At 43.5% G+C, this 21,288-nt stretch overlaps 1 protein-coding gene across 1 annotated transcript in view; it reads right to left on the bottom strand.

Annotated features, from left to right (window-relative positions):
- NUP35 (nucleoporin 35) overlaps positions 1–21,288 on the bottom strand; it is an 813,253-nt gene that overhangs the window by 598,909 nt on the left and 193,056 nt on the right. Inside the window, exon 4 of the mRNA XM_044075241.1 lies at positions 8,537–8,597. Coding sequence (XP_043931176.1) covers positions 8,537–8,597 — 61 coding nt within the window. The remainder of the gene's footprint in view (positions 1–8,536; positions 8,598–21,288) is intronic.

A 21,288-nucleotide genomic window follows, 5' to 3' on the forward strand; every position in this document is an offset into this window, starting at 1 on the left:
ATCATCTACATTTTACTCTATTTCAGGGCTTAAGGGCAAGGAGATTCAGATATATAAAGATCTTAAAAGTTAAATTTTGGCTTGCACCTATAACATTAAATTTCATTTTACACATCAGGGAGAGAAGGAATAACTTCCTTGCTGAATTATCATTCACTAAATATACAACTAATGAGCAACAGTTTTAAATTCTGGGCAGGTAAAACATAGAATTCACTACCTCTAGAAATCAGATGAGCAACATTGTTTGCCTTTAAGGTGAAGTTAGACGAGTGGCATAGTGAAGGTGTACATGCACAGTACAACAGTGAACCATCTCCTAGGCAGCTTCTTCAAAGGCTTTGCATTATATGAATAACTATATCCAAAAAGTTTCAATATTAGTCTAAAAAGTACAAAGCTACAAATTTACTTTGCTGATACTAAGGAAATGATCGATGAAAGTGGTCACTTCCAGTAAATGAATGCACCAGTAATTAATCTGGCTACTTACTTTTCCTACTGTAAACTAGCAGAATTAACACCAACTGTAATGCTCAGAATATTGCCACCATATTTAAAACTTTCCTCCTGCCTCAAGGAGGGCAACATTTGAAACCACGGGAGAATTTGTGGCCACCCATCCAACTGTTGAGATTTAAAGAGGCAAGGGTACTACCGTGTTTAGTATATACTAGAGGTGTGGTCCCAACATAACCGTCATGTTAAGAATCTGTCATAGGAGGTTACTAGGCTACTGGCCTTGAAACCCTTATAAGCCTAGCCAAGAGTTTAGTCATGTTTAGGCAAGTCAGCACCTAAAGCCCCTGTCCAGCAGGGACACAGGTGGAATCCCAGGGGTGTATTTTCCATTTCCCATCCAGTTATCCAGGTTGCCCTTAAAAAGGGATAAGGAGGTACTCTGCTTGATGTGAAGACGGAGTCTATTCCACAGATGGGGGTGTCTGTGACAAATCTGTCCCGTCAACAAGTCCTATATCACAGACCAGGTTGGAAGTTGCACATGCGGGTTATTAGAGTAGAGTTTGACTTGCGGATATGCAGAAATCCCATCAAGGTGGGGTCAGAGACTACTTTGTATGTCAGACAGAGGTCACCTCTGAGGAGTCTGTATGAAACAGAGTAGAGGGACAGGGCTTTTAGCCTGTGTAGGGTAGATGTCAAAGGCTCTGGATTCTCCTGGTGAACCTCTGTGGTCTCTACAGCTGCTGAATGTGCTTTGCAAGGTACATGCTGAAGGGGGCACTGTACTCAATAATTGGCCTTATAAGGAAAGACTACAGGGATGTTATGACCTCTGTTCTTGGATGAGGGACCCTTATGAGGTGGGTCATTAGAAAGCTTTCCGTACAATGGAAGCAAGATGGTGGTCAAAAGTTAGGTTATCAACCTGGGTGCCCAAACCCCTCACTACTGGTTGTGTACTTAGGACGTTATTAATGTGGGGATGTCACTCTCCTCAAAGGGGATGATAATGCATTTTTTGGCATTCAGCTTGAGGCCATGTTTCTGGCACCAGTCATTTGTTTGGGTGAGACCCTCTTGGAGGATATCCACATCACTTGGGGAATTCTTGACTGCGCCCAGCTTGCAGTCATTTGCAAACTTGGTCAGCCATAGCCCACTGGTTTTGGCCTGCACCTCAGAGAAGTATATCCTGAACAACAGAGGCCCCAAGACCGATCCTTGGGGTACGCCACTCGGTACAGGTCTACTGCTTGAGGTGGCTTCACCAATTTTGATTAGGTGGGTTCTATCAGTGAGTCAGTTTGCTACCCATCTGGTAACATATGGATTGATGCCTAGTTGAGAGAGTTTATCTATTATACCAGAGTAGGGAATAGTGTCTAAGGCTTTGGCCAGGTCAAGGTAGGCAGTGTGCACCAGTCTTCCATGGCTTTGGTGACAGTCTCAAAGAAGTTGACCAGATTTAACAAACATTACCCTCCCCTTGACAAAGTCCAACTGTGTGGGGTCGAGTGTTTGGAGGTTGCCAATGTCCCTGTTGAAAGTCCATGATAATCCATTCCATGGCCTTGCAGATTAGGCTAGTAAGGCTTTCCTGGACTGGTGGACTCTCCACCTTTGTGTAAAGGGATGACAGTGGCTGTCCTCTACTCGGCTGGGACAAAGCCAATACTCTGGTTTTGGTTGACTAGGGTACCTAATGATGTTGCAGGTTCATGCCAGAGTTCACGCAGAATGCAGCCTGGCATGTTATTGGGTCCCATGGAGGCTGTATTTTTTTTGTCTGAGAGGGCAGAGATGAGTTGTTCCCTAGAGACAAGGGGTGGGGGGCAGACACTGAGGATGTCCTGATTTACTGATGGGGGCAGAGGGGAGGCATTTTTATTGAATCTGTCAGCCAGTAGACTGGCTATATCTACAGCACTTGTGTATGTGGTGTCCTTGACCACCAGTTCTGAACAGATCTGGGTGCTTACTTTGAGACTGCGGACATATGTGAAGAAGGCCTTATGATTGGCTCTAGTAGATGTGGCCAATTTAGACTAAGTTGGCTTTAGAGGATTTCACTAGTGTTCTTATTTGCTTGTTCAGGCTAAGGAGAGATTGCTTCCAAATGGGCACCTGCTCCTTTTTTTGGTTCTGGACAGCAATTTCTTCCTTTTGTTATATAGTTTATTTACTGCAGATATCCACCAAACACGTTTATTCTTCCTTGCAGAGGATGATTTTGTCATCTCAGGTATTCCTGATTCCAAGCATCTATATAAATGCTCGTATAGTACATTGGTGCCAGTTCCTATAGGGAGGAAGGGGGCTGTGAAGCTGTTTATACCATCTCTCAGGAGGTTGTAATCGGCTTTGGAGAAGTTTATTTTTTTTTTTTTTTACCCTAGCTGGGGGGGGGGGGGGGTCAGGGAAGATGGTGACTTTGAAAGTGACCACTTTATGGTCGGAGCTTGCCAGGGAGGATGATACTGTAGGGATGCTGCAGTGGCTACTCATGTTGGTTAATACAAAGTCCAATACATTATCACTTCTTGTGGGGGTATCGACTAGCTGTTCCAAGGCATTTGCATTGATTATAAAATAGAGGACTCTCTGGGCATTTGTGTTCTTAAATGAGTAGTTTTCCAGTCTTATGGTTGGGTAATTAAAAGTCACCCAAGAGCAGGTTAAAGGGTTGAATTTTGATAGATCTGAAGAGGTCTAGATAGGTGGAGTGGACAGTCAAATTTGGGGGCCAGTAGCTAGCTATAATTTGAATAGGGGTCTTAACAATTAACTGCACCTGGAGCGTGTCCTGTGCTTCATACTGTTTGATCAGCCTGGAGGTGTGTGTCTTTAATATATATATTGAAACTCCACCTCCTTTGGCTTTGCTGCCCACAGTTTGGGATCTGAATGTAGGACAGGATAAGTAACCAGGTAACGCTAGGGTGCTCTCTGCAGCTTTGAACCAGGTTTCTGTGATTACACAAATGTCAGCATCTTCCAGGGTTAAGAATGCTTGCAATGAGTGCAGTTTCATTTTTAAACTCCTAGCGTTTAAACCATGACCCTATAAATTTCAACAAACCGCAAATTAATGTTGGTAGTGTCAACCTCATGACTTTTCCTAAAAAAAGGCACTATGGGGGAGGCAAGCGCCTTTGTCAGAAGTCTGAAGCCCAAGTGAGACAGATGCAGGCCATCTCTAGAAAAGCATCGTGGTTTGTCAATCATACCTTCCCAGGCTGTCAGGTACTGGATCCCCCTCTGTAATGACACCAGAAACTAAGCCAACTGTTAAAGTCAATCATTTTCCGTTTGCAATGAGGAATCATTCTGGGTAACTGTAGAATGCTGCTTAAGGCTAGGGACATACCTGCCTGGGACACATTCAGTGAGCTCAATCACATATCTCCATGTAGTCCAGGGAGGTATGTCTCAAGTCGTTCACCCCAACATGGAATATGACAAGAGTCATAACCGTACCTGTTGAAAGACCTAAATGCAGGTGTGCTATGGTGGATTCTGGCACCTGACAAACAACTGTGACTTTCTCCTTATCCAGCCTGGTGAGAGCCGCATCTGTGCATCTCACAATGGAGTCTCATATGACTAACATGTTGGGTTTATGATTAGGCCTTAGTAGTTGCGAGACACTGATGTGTGGACTATGCATGGTATGTGGTGTGGAGGGTTGTGGAGTTCTCATGTGTTTTTGCCTCTGAGGTTTCCTTTGTGTCACGTTTCTGTCTTAAATGTCTGTGTGAAAGCATAGGATGACCACAAGGGTATGGTCCTTTGTTGCACAAAAGGCTAAACACAAATCACAACAGGCAAAGATATAGAAAATAGGGACAGGGCTGTCAGAACTAAACTGAACTCAAGTCACTTGGTTAAGAATCTTCTGAGGTCCTCTCAAGCAGAGTAATACATTTCAGCAGGAACACACCAAAGGAAGCCTTATATTCAAAAACCTGTCTGCTAAGAAAAAACAAGTAGAGTGGAAGCACAAATTCACTGGCTCTAGACGAAATAGCCTTGAATATTACTTTGGAACAAAAAAAAGGATTTCCTCGCTACTGTAAAAAAAAAAAATGGTCAAAGGATAAGAAATTAAATAAAAGTGCCTTGACAGAGGTTTAAGTTTTTCCCCTTTTAGAAAAAATACATATCAGTGGATATTGCTAGTAACATTAGTACTTTAATAAGAGGTACTTGCAACTCTACCCATATGGGTCATCAACCAAGTTAGCTATAGCTATACACTGGACAATTATGGCTTTTTATTTAGGAAAATCTGCCAGTTCATCATCTTATCACAGCAAGAAATTTAAGCCCATGGTAAGTATATGCTGCAGTTTTAATATTCAAACAGAGTAAAGTATGCAAGTAGTGAGAAGTTGAGTTAAAATACAAAGCATGAAGTGCACAGATTCTGCTTCCAAGATTTAAGCATGTTCTACACTCCTTTTGAAAGTACAAACAACTGTTCCGTAAGCTCATACGAGAGAGTGGTCTTAAAGAAGTCTCGGGCAAATAAAGAGTGAGGGATGGAACTTAACTCTCCAGAGAGATTCGCCTTTCCAGAATCAACTTACTTGTACTAGATAAAGGAACTCCAAAATGAAGATACCAGCCTGGGCTACTGTGGTACTTCTCATGAACCTTGCTTCTTAGGAGACTTAACAATGAGCCCCAGTTGAGCCAATACTTCCTGTTTGCATGTGAACTTGTTCAGGCATTAGAGATACTTTTTCCGCTTGGTGGGATGGAGTGAAATGTCAAAGGAAAAATTACTGAAAGGAAATGACCCATCATCCAAAGTAAACAAATCCTCTTTATTCTTCAAGAGCTCTTTTATGGATCACTCACATACCCTCCCCAAAAGGAACTAGACTTAGAATGCAGCATTCAGAATGGCCTGATAAAACTCATGATGGAAATGGAAGGCTCAAATGTGCAATCCATGAAAAAAATATCTAGGTGATGTCCTATTCAAGGCATCACCATATTTGTAGGTGTAATGAGAAATATAAAACCAACCAACCAAAGTATTATGCATCTTTTCCACAGAAAAGATGGCCCCACAATCAAGCAGCTCTGCTACTTCTTCAAAGCCAGATTCACTAATCAGAACTATTAAAGAGATGTGCAAGACTGATTTAGTACTCTGGAAAGAAAGTCTGTTTTTAGTCCTTGGTAATCTAACTTCCATGTCTAAAGGAAGTGTGTTAAAGTTCTGAAGTCTCAACGCTCTATGCTAACTGTGTAATGCCACTCAGCTAGAGGCTTGTAAAACATCCGTCTTTCTAAGGACAAAAGGGCCAGTGTTTGGCTCTTTCAGACATAAAGGCACAAGACAGGCTCCAAAAAGTCACATGACCAAAGACTAAGTTTCCATCATCCCTCCTACATGCTGGTTCAGTTTTTTCTGGGAGAAGCAAGCATGATCACGGCCAGGGATCTTGCCTGGACTTCATGAGCTGACATGCGTTACCATAAAAGGTAGTGTCTTCCAGATTGCATTAACCACTTATCAAAACAAACTCATCTTCTCCCCATTTATACATAGGGTTAGGACGTTATCAACTATCAACACTTCTCTCTCTTCATAGCCTGTACCTCAACTTCTCTGACAATCACACATGACTGTTTCAGGTTCTCTCTCATGCAACTCATCCATCTCTCGGGCTTGACGTCCTCATCTACTCGACTTCTTTCAGTCTCTTCTGAATCTGCTTTACCAAATAATATTCTACTTTCCTACACATGGGACTGAACCACCATAATCTGTTCTCCTTGATCTTCTCAGCAGCTAGGACTAGTATGGTTTCTGTTCCATAATCCTTATTTTTTTCATATATCCCACAGTGTGCATCCTACTACCATCCCCCCAAAGTTACTGCAGTTGCTTTGCTTTCACTGTCTAGGTTTTGGCACCATACAGAAGCAATTGTCGCACAATTTCTTTTAACATCTTACTTTCCAACTTAGTTTTATTTTTATTTATTTCAATTGATTTATTTATTACATTTGTTTACCGAGAAAGCCCACCGAGCCTAGACGAGCCCATTTTCAGTGGAGGCCCGGGGAGAAAAGCTCCACATAAAATTCACATTACAGAATACAAAGATCAAATTTAGCACTTTTTACAGTTTTTTAGCATTTCCATTGCAGTTTTACAGTAACCCATCAATGATATAAACATGTAATTTAGGTCATATAGATGCCATAGGCATTTACTGGTTTGAGTTTCTACTACTGTCGCACATTACCCCCAACTTGTGCTAGATGGATAAAGCCCTTCTAATTCTATGTTTGACCTCTTTATTCAAGCTTCCCTTCAAGTCAAGTCAATCACACCTCTAAGATACTTAAAGCTGGTAACCTTTCTACTGTTTTCTCTATCTCGATTTTAAGCTTCTTTGGATTTCCATCACTTGATTACACAACCACTGTTGTCTGTATTTATTTGCTTTCCACATCTTAAGTTTTCCATTCTGGTTCCTTGTCATTTGCTGGAGCTCCTGCTCAGAGTCTGCTTGTAATACTACATCTGCATACAGCAGCTTTGATCTGTCCCCTCTGACCTCTTTATAGATGTAGTCCATCACCAGTATGAATAAGACTGGGCTCAGAGCCAAGATGCATAGCCACTTGCACTGGAAACCTCCCTGCAAGTCCAAACACTGTTTGCACTTGTGTCGTTTTAGGTTCCTGTACATAGATGGCATCAATTCTGACACTGCTTCTAGGACTTTAAACCATATCAGGAATATCCAAATCAGCTTTCTTGAGATCTTGTCATATGCTTTCTCAAAGTCTAGGAATGCCCAAGGAGGACTTCATTTCCAGCTTCTCCAGTTTCTCACTGCAAACACTGGGTCATTTGTACTCCATCTAAATCTGAACTGCTCATCTTCCCTCCTACAAAGCTGCATGTTAACTTATCAGTCATCTCCCAACACTTTCATGCAGTGACAGGAGTTAGAAATTTTCATTCTTCTCACAGTAGTGAATATTCCCCTTACTCTTGTACACCCAGCACCAAACTACTTATTCTACATTTGTCTGGGATAGACTTCCTCTCCATATTACGAGTGCCCTTTGAAAGACATCTCTCCTACATGTACAATCACCTTGATCATTTATACAGTGACTTCCTGGTCGTCCACTTACACAGACTTGATCTTCCCTTCCATAGTACACCTGTACTACTTTGACAACGGGTTCTCCTGCCTCTTTCAGTGCATGTTGTACATGTGGCTGTACAGCGCCTTGAGGATTTTCTTCATCAACTGTGCTTGCTGGAAGGACAGAAATTATTATCCTTGCCTGTCTTAACAGGCTCAAACCTATTTCCTCCGTTACTTGTATGTAAAGGACAACTTAGAGGGGAAGGGATACAATTTCCTGGCACTAGTCATTGATAGGGGATACACACAAGAACAGCTATGGACTACTAGTGCATGTATAAGCATAAGCCAACAGTGGTACCAACATATATAAAGCCTATGAAGGGGCATGCACAGGCATCAAATCATCACTAGCAGTGCACTTCCACCACAGCCTTTCATCACCACGTGAACAGCCAATGAAAGTTCAAACGACAAATGAAGTAGTGCCCTGTGGGAGTAAAATGACTAGCAGAAGCACATGTGAAAAGGCTTGCTTTGGCAATGAATGCAGCAGCTTACCCATGAAACACCAATACCAATCCAATGTATAAGCAGCACAAGTTAGAAGAAAAAAATTGAAGCATAGGGATGGTTGTGCCCTCCTGACCCTGCTAGGTGACATCAGAAAACGATCCAGTGGAAGCAGTCACATGGCATGCGTGCAACAAATGACAGATACTGGAGGGTCCCAAAGGCAAGGCCAGCTGTTATGCACTGCATAGAGCTTTTCAATAAAGGGTCAATTTTTCCAAGATTTTGTCATTTTAAAAATTAAAATGAATAGAAAGCAGTCACTGTTGATTTCTTTCCCAGTTTTAGAACCATTTTAGTAGACTACATCTATATGTTAAGAAAATGGAGCAAATGATTACCTCTACTATCTTATTAGTAAATGTGCATACCTGTTACAGGAGTTACTGAAAAAGACCCACACAATGGTGTCTGCACTGCTGAAAAAGTTGCCTGTGGAGAAACAAAAAGATATTTGTTTAAACACTGAATAAATGAAAGTCCTATTAAAAAGTGATACAGTTGTGCAAGACATTTAATGCCAGAAAAGGACACAAATAGAAGCAAAACAAAGACATGCATTAAGGCATACAACCAGACTGAAATATAAAACCTTGGGAGTGCACAGAAATATCCTTGCAGAATGTTCAACCCAAATACCTTGTGCCATAATGTAAACAAAAAACAATGGCAAAATGACCACAAATTTCCTTCTTTCATCAAGACACAGATCAAACTTAGTGGATCTCTCAGTTAAAGAGAAAACTCAAATTAGCATCTCCCTACAGTGAACACAATTCTTTAAAACTGGAGAGCTTGTTGATACGGAGGACTGCAAGATCCTTGAAACAATTTGACCATGTAAATAATAACTGGAGATATATACTAAAACCTAAAGCTGAGGCACCTTGCAGTACACCTTCTACTCAGATTCTGCTTGTATACTAAATTTCAGACTGATGTAAGTCTGTCAAAGGCATAGCTAGCACATAGATGCACATGGGAGCTTTACCCAGTGAATAACTTCAAGGGAAAAAGATTTACTATTCAGTGCAGTTTAAATTGCATATGTTTTGGAGTTGCAGAACTCGGTTACTCGTATTGCACTTCTGAAAGGGAGCCATAAAGAAAGTGTTGCATTCCTCAGTTAAAGTCACTCCAAAGGAACGCTAGTGTAGTCTGTTCCTACACCAATCCACCACTAAATTCAGTTCTTGATAAATAAAAGCAGAGTTGTGCAATTACAATCACAATAACCTTGGATGTTCAAGGAGGGTCATTTTATCCATAGGAATTAGCATCAGGCAAATATTCACCTTCCAATCAGACCTCCAGAACTTTCAGATGTCAAAGCATAAAGCTGAACCCCTCCCCCCCCTACCCTAAGACATTGGGTGATGCACAGCTTAAAAGGGATAGCTTCTACCTAGTTTTTTTTTTTTTTTGCTGGAATGTCACTAAGTATGACATGTCACACTGCCAAAGTACTTGTCCCAAAGGCAGCTTTTCCCTATCTCTAGTCTCTCTGGAATTATTTTGCCCCCCAACCCCAAGTTGGGTATCCCTCAGTGAGAAGCTAATGTAAGGGTTTTGAGATTGCGATGCATATGCCTTGCCACGTCTTAGTTTTTCAAAACTCACACTGTTATGGTGATCATACTTACAAAACTGTACTATGATAATCTCAGGTGTCATTGTTGCAGTATAGCTGGCCACTGAATCCGTACTAAAGCTACTGACCCCATTGCTTAGATGATGATTACATCATGGTCTGCAGGGAACAGTGGCGATGCCCACCCTACTCAATTAAAGGTCTAAAACTAATGTTTGGAGAAAGTGTACATTTAGCCACATTGCTGCCTTATAAACACTGATAACACATTCCTAAAAGTAGTAACTTGTGAATGCAGCTGCCTAGAACAGGCTCATACTGGCCCTTTTAGGTGCTGCCCACTGTCTACATAATAAAAGTGTGACAGACTTGACAGCCATTTGGATAGCATCTACTTGGGAACTGGCCTGCCTAGCATGGAGGACACGAATAAAGTGCAGCTGCGCAAGAGCTAGCCATAACAGTACATATTCTACCTAATGTTGTACTACTCCTTGCAGTAGGGATATCCTGCAGAGGATAGCTTCATGTCCATAGCCAGCACACCAAAGCACGTGCCCTTCCATGTACCATATGTATGTCCTAGATCTGGAGGTGTACGGTACTTTAGTGATGCAGATGCACCAACTCCTCAAAAACGAATTACCCCAAATGAAGATGAGCAGCAAATGAAGGATAGAGAAAATGATACATGGACAATAGGAAAAACAAAACATTACCATTCGGCAGGGGGGGGTGCAGCAGAGTGGAAGGGGGCTGTGAAATACTGTAACAATGATAAGCAAGACACCTACTGTTATGGCAAGTTCTTAAACTGTACAAGGTCCTACCAAAATCACTGTTGCAGTATTCCTTGGAATAGGAGAGTACTAGAACTACTGCAAAGAATGGGAGGAGGAAGGAAATGAGGAACCCTCCAAAAACCAGAGAATGGACCCAACAAAACTTGTTTAGACCATAGAAATTCCAACCAGCTAAGACCATTCAGCAGCTTCTAAAATGGACCTATCACTGAGACCCTCAAAGCTCTAGAAGAGGTAGCTGCCCTGGAAGAACAAGCAAGCAAAAAGAACAAAAGGAAATGGCTTTAGAAAACCAAGAAGTGGTTTGCTTACAAAGTGTCAAACCAAATTTCTTATCCTGAAGAGAAAGAAAACAAAGTTGCTCAGACTTCTTAATATCTTTAGTTTAGTCTACATAAAGTTATGTCTATACAAATCTAAAGATTTGACTCATTACAGGACAAACAGGCTCAAGGCCCCAACCCGAGAGGGGTACAGGAGTGGATTGTGGGACATGTTGACAGATTTCCAACTCTGGAGAAAACCTCTCCACTACCTAAAGCACCAATAGACAGAGAGGTCTTCTCAGTCTCCCCCACAGCCACAAGGGGGAAAACAGCTAGGACTCGCACCAGATTTGCGGCCTCCAGAAGGGATCGGACCACAGCTGTTAAGAGCCAAGCCAAGAGATGGCTCCCGATCCCATTCCCCCAGACCAGGCACAGACACCTCAGTTCCTATATTTGTTCTGTTGCGATGGAACAGGAAAGTACAGTTTTGTACCTACCATAAATGTAGATGTTCGAGTGCTAATACAGCTGCAGTCATAACAGATGGGTTCTCCTGCCGTCAGGCGGGTCCTCGGTTGGCTGAATTCCAAAGTCTAGGACCAGCGTCGGTTGTCGTCGCTTCTTCCCTGACGTCAGTGCGACAGGGGTATAGAAGAACCAGCCGACGCCATTTTCTTCAGTTTTTCTTGCCCCCGATGTCAGGTGCCCCCAGAAGGAAGGCAATACATAAAATTATGTAATAATGCAATGCAATATAATCCAAAAAAACAGTAGTTGCAAGCAAATACACCATAAAAGAAAACCCCTAGAGGGGAAGGAGGGAGGGAAACCTGGACTGCAGCTGTATTAGCACTCTAACATCTACATTTATGGTAGTTTCAAAACTGTACTATGTTCATCGTGCATACAGCTGCAGTCATAACAGATGGGTAGAATACCAAAGCTAAGAAAGGGGTGGTAGGCACTAGGTGGAACTAGGAGGAGCCAAAATGCCCTGCAAGACTGCAGTGGCAAAGCCTGCTCTAGATTTGGAGTATAATGGTAGGTTGTAGTGCTTGGAGAAGGTCTGCACAGAACTCCAAGTGGCTGCTTCCAAAATATCCTTGGTAGGTACGCCTCTGAGGAAGGCTGCAGAGGTGGCTGTGGCCCTGGTGAAATGGGTTCTAATGCCTGTAGGTACAGTTTTGCCATGAAAAGAATAGCAAAAGTGTATGCAGTGTGCTATCCATTTTGAGATTGTCTGTTTGGAAATTGGCTTTCCTTGAACTCCTACCGCATAGGCCACAAAACTGTTCTGCTTTTCTGAAAGGATTTGTTCTGTCCAAATAATAAAGCAGTTGTCTGTGGATGTCCAAGGAATGTAGTAATCTCTCCCCCTTGTTTTGAGGATTAGGGTAAAAAGTAGGTAAATGTATGGCCTGATTTAAAGCTACCCTGGATACCACTTTAGGCATAAAGGACGGGTTGGTTCGTAAGGAAACTCTGTCCTGATGGAAGATGATAAAAGGCTGGACAGCCATGAGAGCCTGTAGTTCTGAAACTCAATGAGCTGAAGTGATAGCCAGAAGGAAAGCTGTTTTCCAGGACAAATACTGCAAATCTGGCTCAAAAGGAGGCAAGGTCAGTTTTTCCAGAATGAAATTAAGATCCCAAGCAGGTATTGGTTGTTTCCTTAGAGGTCTTAAATTGTTAGCCCCTCTGAGTAACTGTCTTAAGAGAGGGCGAGAGAATAGAGGTGGATCAGTGTTGTATTCTGCAGAAATGGCTGAGGCATGGATTTTGATGGAGGAGAACGAAAGTCCACTGCTTAGCAGTTCCGCCAAATATTGTAGTATTTGAGGTAAATTCAGTTTTCCAGGGTCCTGGCCCTTTTTCTCATTCCAGACGCAAAAACGTTTCCATTTTGCGGAGTAAGCTTTTCTAGTTGATGGCCTTCTGGCCTCCAAAATGACATCCTGCACCTCCTTGGAGAGTAGGGCCTGCTGTGATGCCAAGGAATCTTCCATGCGGCTAGATTGAGTGTTTTTAGCTGACTGTGAAGAGTTTTGAAGCTGTGCTGAGTCAGAAGAAGAGGCATTAGAGGCAGGGTCCATGGTGGGGAATGCGTCAGGCTCCTCAGGAGTGGGTACCAGTGTTGCCTTGGCCAGTCCGGAGCAATGAGAATCATCTTTGGTCTGTCTGCTCTGTTCTTCAATAGGACTTTGGGCAGCAGAGGAAGAGGTGGGAAGGCATAAACTGTCATTGATGTCCAACTGAAAGAGAGAGCATCCACTCCCCAGGCCTTTGGATGGAAGATCCTTGAGCAGAATTTTGTCAATTGATGATTTTTGTGGGAGGCAAAGAGATCTATGTCTGACCTTCCCCATTCTTGGATTATTTCTGTAAAAACTTTTGGATGCAACTTCCATTCGTGTGGATCTGAAATATTCCTGCTTAGGTTGTCTGCCAGCGTGTTTTCCTTGCCTGGCAAGTACTAAAAAGTGCTTGTAGTTCCATTTAGAGTCCATGGCCATGTTCCAAAGTGACATGGCCAGTCTGCATTGTGGGTGAATGTGTTCCTCCCTGCTTGTTTATGTACCACATAACTGTGGTGTTGTCCGGTTTTATCAATAGTTGACCTGGTTGCAGAAGGTCCTTGAAAGCTGTAATAGCATTTATTACAGCTAGCATTTATTTTTGAGTGATGTGAAGGTGCTTTTCTTTTTAAACATTTGTCCTGAATGCACCGGGTCTGTCATGTGCACCCCAGGCGTAGTCCGAGGCGCCTGTTGTGATGACTTGATTTGCTTGAGGCTTGCTGAATGGAAGACCTGTGTTTGACATGCTTGAGCCCACCACAGAAATTCCTTTGCAGACATGGAATTAGTGATATTATTGTTTCCAAACTGTGGCTGTGTTGAGACCATATGTTTAGGTACCATTGTAGTTTTCTCATATGCAGCTTTGCACATGGGATTAGTAAGATGCAAGATGCCATGAATCCCAGAGCCTGCAGGATTTTCCTTGCAGTCAGCCCTGGTGCACTTGTAGTGTTCTGAAGTATTGAATTAGTTGCTCCTGCTTCTCTGGCGTGAGGTAGGCCATCTGGTGTTTGTGTCCAAATTGGCACCCAGGAAAATTATCTTCCGAGGAGGGTATTAGCCTTGATTTCTCTTTGTTGACTGTGTATCCCAGAGAGTTGGGCCAACATTGGTACATAAGCCAGATGTTTCAGAAGAAGAATGTGCTTGCTGTCCGCTTGGATCAGGCAGTCATCCAAATAAGTGGTATATTTGTATCCCTTGAAGTCTGGCAGTAGGCAATTACTGATGCCAGGCATTTGGTGAATACTCTGGTATGAGTAGATAAGCCAAAGGAGCAATGCAGAGAATTGATAATTTTGAGCTGGTGATTGGAGGTACCTGCATAGACTATCTGAGGCATTCCCATTTCTTTGAGATGTTTGAAAATGTCGGTGTGCTTTCCTTGTGGGATCCATGTTTCCAAAACCAAGTTTTTCCCGGCAAAAAGGAAGGGGTTGTGTAGTGAGGGCCCCCTAAATTTTTGGGGGTAGAATGGGGTTTTTGGATGAAAGACCCCTTTTGGTTTTTTTCTTTTTCCAAAAAACCCAAATAAAAAATTGCCCTTTTTTTGGAGAAATGGGTTTTTGAACTTTTTTGGTTGCCCCGTTTTTTGCGGGGGTTTCTTTTTAGGGGGTAACCTTTTTTTTTTAAGGGGCCCCCCCCCAAAAAAGTTTAATTTTTTTTCCCAAAGGGGCTGGTTTTAAATGGTTTGGTTTTTCCCCTTTTTGGGGGGGGAAAAAAGGGGGTTTTTTAAAACATTTCCATTCCCTCTAAAAAAAAAAAAAAAAAAAAAAAGGGGGGGGGGGGGGGGGGGGGGGGGGGAAAAACCTTTTGCCTTTGAAGCAAATTTTTTTGAAAAAAAACAGGTGGATCAAAGCTGTATTCTGCTGAAATAGCTGATGCATGTATCTTGATGGAGGAGTAGGACAGGCCTGAATGAAGAAGTTCGCCAGATACTCCAGAATGTTAGGCATATCTATGTTTGACATCTTTTCCTCTTTCCGTACTCCAAATGACAAACCTTTTCCATTTTCCAGCATAGTTCCTTCTTGTTGAAGGTCTGCGTGCTTCAAGAATAATGTCTTTCACTCTTTGGGAAAGTTCTGGATTAGCTGCTGCTATGTGATGTTCCATGCAGTCAGTTGCAACGTTTTAGGTTTGGATGTATGATGCTGTAGTTGTTCTGAGTTAACATCAAAGGCATCAGGGGTATTGGCCACATATTGTTCCGAGACATGCTCCTCAGCAGTGGGTACCAGTGTTGTCTTGGCCAGTTTGGAGCTATCAGGATTATCCTTGGACGTTCTTCCTTGATTTTTAGTACTTGTGTATCAAGGGAAGAGGTGGGAATGCATATGCTGTTAGGCCTTTCCAGCTGAAGGAGAGCGAATCCACTTTCCATGCTAGTGGGTGGAATGTCCTTGTGCAGAATTTTTTGAGCTGGTGATCGAGAGGTGATGCGAATAGATCTATCTGAGGCATTCCCCATTTCTTTGAGATGGTCTTGAAGATGTCCGGGTGTAGCTTCCATTCGTGGGCATCCGATGTGGTTCTGCTTAATATGTCTGCTAGAGTATTTTCTTTTCCCGGTACAAATATTGCCTGTAACTGGATGTTGTAGCTGAGTGCCAGGGTCCACAGCTCCAAAGTCATTCTGCATAGGGGGTATGAATGAGTGCCTCCCTGTTTGTTGATGTACCACATGACTGTGGTGTTGTCTGTCCTTATCATCAACTGGCCCTCTTGGAGAAATGGTTTGAACTTTTGGATTGCCAGTTTTACTGCCAGCATTTCTTTAGGTTGATGTGCAGGTGAAGTTGATCCTGTGTCCACAATCCTTGCACGCATTTGTCCAGCATGTGGGCCCCCCATCCTAGGTCTGAAGCGTCTGTTGTGATGGTCTGGCTTGCTTGACATCTGCTAGAAAGGGTAGGCCTGGGTTTGACTGACATGCCTGAGCCCACCATAGGAACTCCTGTTTTAAGCATGGAATTAGTGGGATTTCTGTTTCTAGGCTGTGTCTGTGTTGGGACCATAAATTCTTTAGGTACCACTGTAGTTTTCTCATATGTAGTCTGGCAAATGGGACCAAGATTATGCATGATGCCATGAAGCCCAAGGCCTGCAGTACTTTTCTTGCTGTTAACTTGTTCAGTTTTGTTAGTGCCAAAGTAGAGAGGAGTTCTTTTTGTTTTTCTGTAGTCAGGAATGCCATTTGTTTTACTGTGTCCAATTCCCTTAAGAATGTCCTTGTTTGGGATGGTATCAGCCTTGACTTTTGTAAATTGACTGTGTATCCCAGTGCTTGTAGCAAGTAAATGACCCTTTGTAAATCTGTTGTCAGCTTGCTTTGTTGTCCTTGTAGCAGGCAATCGTCCAGGTATGGGTAAATTTGAATTCCCTGTAGTCTGCAATGGGCGATTACTGATGCCAGGCATTTTGTGAATACTCTGGGCGCAGTAGATAAGCCAAAGGGCAATGCTGAGAATTGATAGTGCTCTGATCCTGCAAGAAATCTGAGGTATCTTCTGCAGATTGGTCGAATGGGGACGTGCAGGTATGCCTCCTTGAGATCTAGAGTTACCAGCCAAGACTCCTTGCCCAGCATGGGAAGAAGTTGCTGTAGGGTCAGCATTTTGAATTTTGGGACAATGATGTATGTATTTAAGGTGGACAGGTCGAGAATTGGTCTCCAACTTTTTCCTTTCTTGGAACTAGGAATAGTCTGGAGTAGAACCCTTTCCTTGCTCTGCTGTTGGCACTCTTTCCACAGCTCTCATGTTTGCTAACTCCATTATCTGTTGTAGTGCCTCTGTTTTTGATTTGGAGGTAGATTTGGCATTCCTCTTTTGACTGGTAAAGTGTGGAAGTGAAACGGTAACCTTGATCTATGGTTTGTAAAATCCACTTGTCTTTGTTATGTAGTGCCAGTTCTTTGAAAATAAGGTTAACTTTCCGCCTAGAGGAGCTGCTATTTGTTCCCTGGTAGGCGGATTTAGGTTAAGTCACTGTGGTTGTGCTGATGTAGTGGCAGTGGTTGTGTCTGTGCCTCTGTTGTTACTCTTGCCACTGTCGTCCTCTGTAGGCACCTCCTCTGGATTGGTTTCTGCCTCTGGAACGTCTATTCCTGCCCCTTTGAAATTTTGTGGAGTCAGGAAAGGACCAATTTTTGGCAGGCCAGTTCCTGCTAAACCTTGGGGTTGAACCTGCAAGAAATCTTTAACCGTTTGAACAGATTTTGCCTTTTCTTCCATTTTCTTCATAACCTGCTGGGCAGGTGTACCAAACAAACTTGTCTTATCCATAGGAGCATCTAGCAACTTAGCTTTAACATGATCCGGTAGCTTGCTCCTTTAGCCATGCATGCCTTCTTATCACTGTGCCAGTCATGGCTGATCTAAATGAAGCCTCCAGTGCATCATAGCCACATTTTAAGGAATGGTTGCTAACCTGTTGTATGTTATTTACCATTTCTAATACATATTTCTTATCAAGAGATTCATCAGTGGTTAGTTTTTAGTTAACTGATCAAGCATAAACTCTTGGTATTGTATCATGTGAAACTGACAGTTTAAAGCTCTAGCTGAGAGAGTAGCTGAAGTGTAGACCTTTTACCCCATCTGTCTAATGACCTTGCTTCCCTTTCAGAAGGAATAGGGTTTTAGCTATGGTCGCTACTGCCTTGGGACCCTGGGATATAGTTTCGGGTCTGCAAGTGGGGCCTTGTAAAGGTGGTGATGAGTATCTGGCACCCTGTAAAATCTGTCTGGTTTGGCAGGGGCTGGGGTAAAGAATCTGGAGCGGAGCAGACATCATTGAAAGCATCATCCACCACAGAGAGAACAGGAGGTATAGCTAAGGGCCTGTGCTGTGGGAGGTGCAGAAAGGTCCTAAGTCTTTTTTCTGGAGTCTGAAAAATCCTGTTGCTGCCATTGGAACTGCTCTCGCATGGCATGTAAGGTTTCCCCAAAGGAGAATTCTTCTGGTGGGGAAGCAGCTGGAATGGATTCTTCAGCATCAGAATCCTCAAAATTGGAGAAAGGAGCCTCTGGCTGGTCAGTTATGTCTGATTCATCAGCAGAACCATCAGAGGACACTGGCTCAGGGGGCTCTGCCCTAGGTCTCTTCTCTGGGGGCTGAGAGGCCCTGTCTGGGTGAGATTGAGATCCTCTAATTAATGAAATTAAATCTTCTGCCAAAGTAAGCATTTGAGAACTAGAAGAGGGCCTGGTTGTGGGGGGTTTAACAGGCACTGTTTTAGTAGTCTTGGCTGCTTTAGCCCTGGCGAAGGCCTTAATGGACATGGCTGCTGAGGCCTAGCAGCACCACGTGCTGGGGTAGAGACATCCAAGGGGTGGTGTCTGATAAGTCAGTGGCAACCACCGTGAGTGGATAAAATTTCTGAGGCCGATTCAAGAATGGTAGCAGGGGCCTCAGTTGTAGAGATAGGTTCAGCTGTACTTTGATCAGTTTTCTCGGTTTCGGCAAAACCGGAGACACTCATGATTTGTAACCATGGTTTCGCCGAAACCGCGGACGCATGAGTGTCGGTCTTTATCTTTGCGTTTTTGGCAGATTGGGTAGTCGGAGGATCCGGCGGCATAATGTACGCAAAATCAGAACCGAAAACTGTTCTGCAAACTCCGACCGGCGCCTAGCGTTCGTGGGTTGAAAGCACAGGCCGAACAGGCTGCTACGTCGTGGGCTGGGCCTAAACAAGGCAGACAATAAGAGTGGAAATCTTTATGAGGTATTTGTTTCCCTCTCTGGATCCGACCGACCGGCACTTGCGAACAGCTTCTGCTTCGGGCGCCACGCGGCAAGAAAGACTGGGGAAAATGGCGTCGGCTGATGCTTTTATACCCGAAGACCAACAGAGATGACGTCGGGTGAAGTGCGACATCAGCCGATGCCGGACCCGGACTTTGGAATCCGGCCGACTGAAGGGCTGCCTGACGACAGGACAACCCAGTTGTTATGACTGCAGATGCATCCATGAAGGACATCGAAAGTCCACTGCTTAGCAGTTCCGCCAAATATTGCAGTATTTGAGGTAAATTCAGTTTTCCAGGGTCCTGGCCCTTTTTCTCATTCCAGACGCAAAAACGTTTCCATTTTGCGGAGTAAGCTTTTCTAGTTGATGGCCTTCTGGCCTCCAAAATGACATCCTGCACCTCCTTGGAGAGTAGGGCCTGCTGTGATGCCAAGGAATCTTCCATGCGGCTAGATTGAGTGTTTTTAGCTGACTGTGAAGAGTTTTGAAGCTGTGCTGAGTCAGAAGAAGAGGCATTAGAGGCAGGGTCCATGGTGGGGAATGCGTCAGGCTCCTCAGGAGTGGGTACCAGTGTTGCCTTGGCCAGTCCGGAGCAATGAGAATCATCTTTGGTCTGTCTGCTCTGTTCTTCAATAGGACTTTGGGCAGCAGAGGAAGAGGTGGGAAGGCATAAACTGTCATTGATGTCCAACTGAAAGAGAGAGCATCCACTCCCCAGGCCTTTGGATGGAAGATCCTTGAGCAGAATTTTGTCAATTGATGATTTTTGTGGGAGGCAAAGAGATCTATGTCTGACCTTCCCCATTCTTGGATTATTTCTGTAAAAACTTTTGGATGCAACTTCCATTCGTGTGGATCTGAAATATTCCTGCTTAGGTTGTCTGCCAGCGTGTTTTCCTTGCCTGGCAAGTACTGTGCTTGTAGTTCCATTTGTAAGTCCATGGCCATGTTCCAAAGTGACATGGCCAGTCTGCATTGGGGGTAAGAATGTGTTCCTCCCTGCTTGTTTATGTACCACATAACTGTGGTGTTGTCCGTTCTTATCAATAGTTGACCTGGTTGCAGAAGGTCCTTGAAAGCTGTAATAGCATTTATTACAGCTAGCATTTATTTTTGATTGATGTGAAGGTGCTTTTCTTTTTGGGAACATTTGTCCTGAATGCACCGGGTCTGTCATGTGCACCCCCCAGGCGTAGTCCGAGGCGTCTGTTGTGATGACTTGATTTGCTTGAGGCTTGCTGAATGGAAGACCTGTGTTTGACATGCTTGAGCCCACCACAGAAATTCCTTTTGCAGACATGGAATTAGTGATATTATTGTTTCCAAACTGTGGCTGTGTTGAGACCATATGTTTAGGTACCATTGTAGTTTTCTCATATGCAGCTTTGCACATGGGATTAGTAAGATGCAAGATGCCATGAATCCCAGAGCCTGCAGGATTTTCCTTGCAGTCAGCCTGGTGCAATTTGCCAGTGTTCTGAAGTATTGAATTAGTTGCTCCTGCTTCTCTGGCGTGAGGTAGGCCATCTGGGTGTTTGTGTCCAAATTGGCACCCAGGAAAATTATCTTCCGAGAGGGTATTAGCCTTGATTTCTCTTTGTTGACTGTGTATCCCAGAGAGTTTAATAACATTATTACATAAGCCAGATGTTTCAGAAGAATGTGCTTGCTGTCCGCTTGGATCAGGCAGTCATCCAAATAAGGGTATATTTGTATCCCTTGAAGTCTGCAGTAGGCAATTACTGATGCCAGGCATTTGGTGAATACTCTGGGCGCAGTAGATAAGCCAAAGGGCAATGCAGAGAATTGATAATGGGTTGAACCTGCAAGAAATCTGAGGTATCTTCTGCAATTTTGTCTAATTGGGACATGCAGGTATGCCTCCTTGAGGTCCAATGTTACCAGCCAAGACTCCTTGCCCAGCATGGGAAGAAGTTGCTGTAGAGTGAGCATCTTGAATTTTGGTACGAGTAGGAATGTGTTTAGGATGGAAAGATCCAAAATAGGTCTCCAATCATTTCCCTTCCTTGGCACCAGAAATAGCCTGGAATAAAAACCTTGACCTTGTTCGTGTAGGTACCTCTTGAATAGCTTTCATGTTTATGAGATCTGAAATTTGCCTTTGTGCCTCTGCCCTTTGATTGTGTGGCAGGTTTGGCATGCCTCTCATTTTTGGAAGGGTATGAAAATGGAATTTGTAGCCTCTGTTTATAATGTCCAGGATACATTTGTCCTTTGTGACATGCCAATTTTTTGAAAATACTGCCAGCTTTCCTCCTAAGGGGGCTGCCATTTGAGACCTGGTTGGCATGCAAAGGGGAAAGTCATTGGGTTTGCTTTCTGAAAGATTGCGAGTTGTCCTCACCACCTCTTTGTATAGGAGCTTGCCATTGTCTGCTTCTATACAATCCTTGTGATTGTCCTCTGCCCCTCGGGCGCCTGTATCTGCCTGTTTGGGGTCTGTCTGTGGCAGGAAAGGACCAGTTTTTGGAAGGCCAATTTCTACTGAAACGTGGGGGTTGAACCTGCAGAAATTCTTTCACAGTTTGCATTGATTTAGCCTTTTCCTCCATTTTCCGTAATACATCCTCAGCATTAGCTCCAAATAGTACATCCTTTTGAAG

This window comes from Protopterus annectens, chromosome 6.part0 (genome assembly GCF_019279795.1).
Source record: "Protopterus annectens isolate FY-2018-M chromosome 6.part0, PAN1.0, whole genome shotgun sequence".
In the NCBI taxonomy this organism is placed as follows: Eukaryota; Metazoa; Chordata; order Ceratodontiformes; family Protopteridae; genus Protopterus; species Protopterus annectens.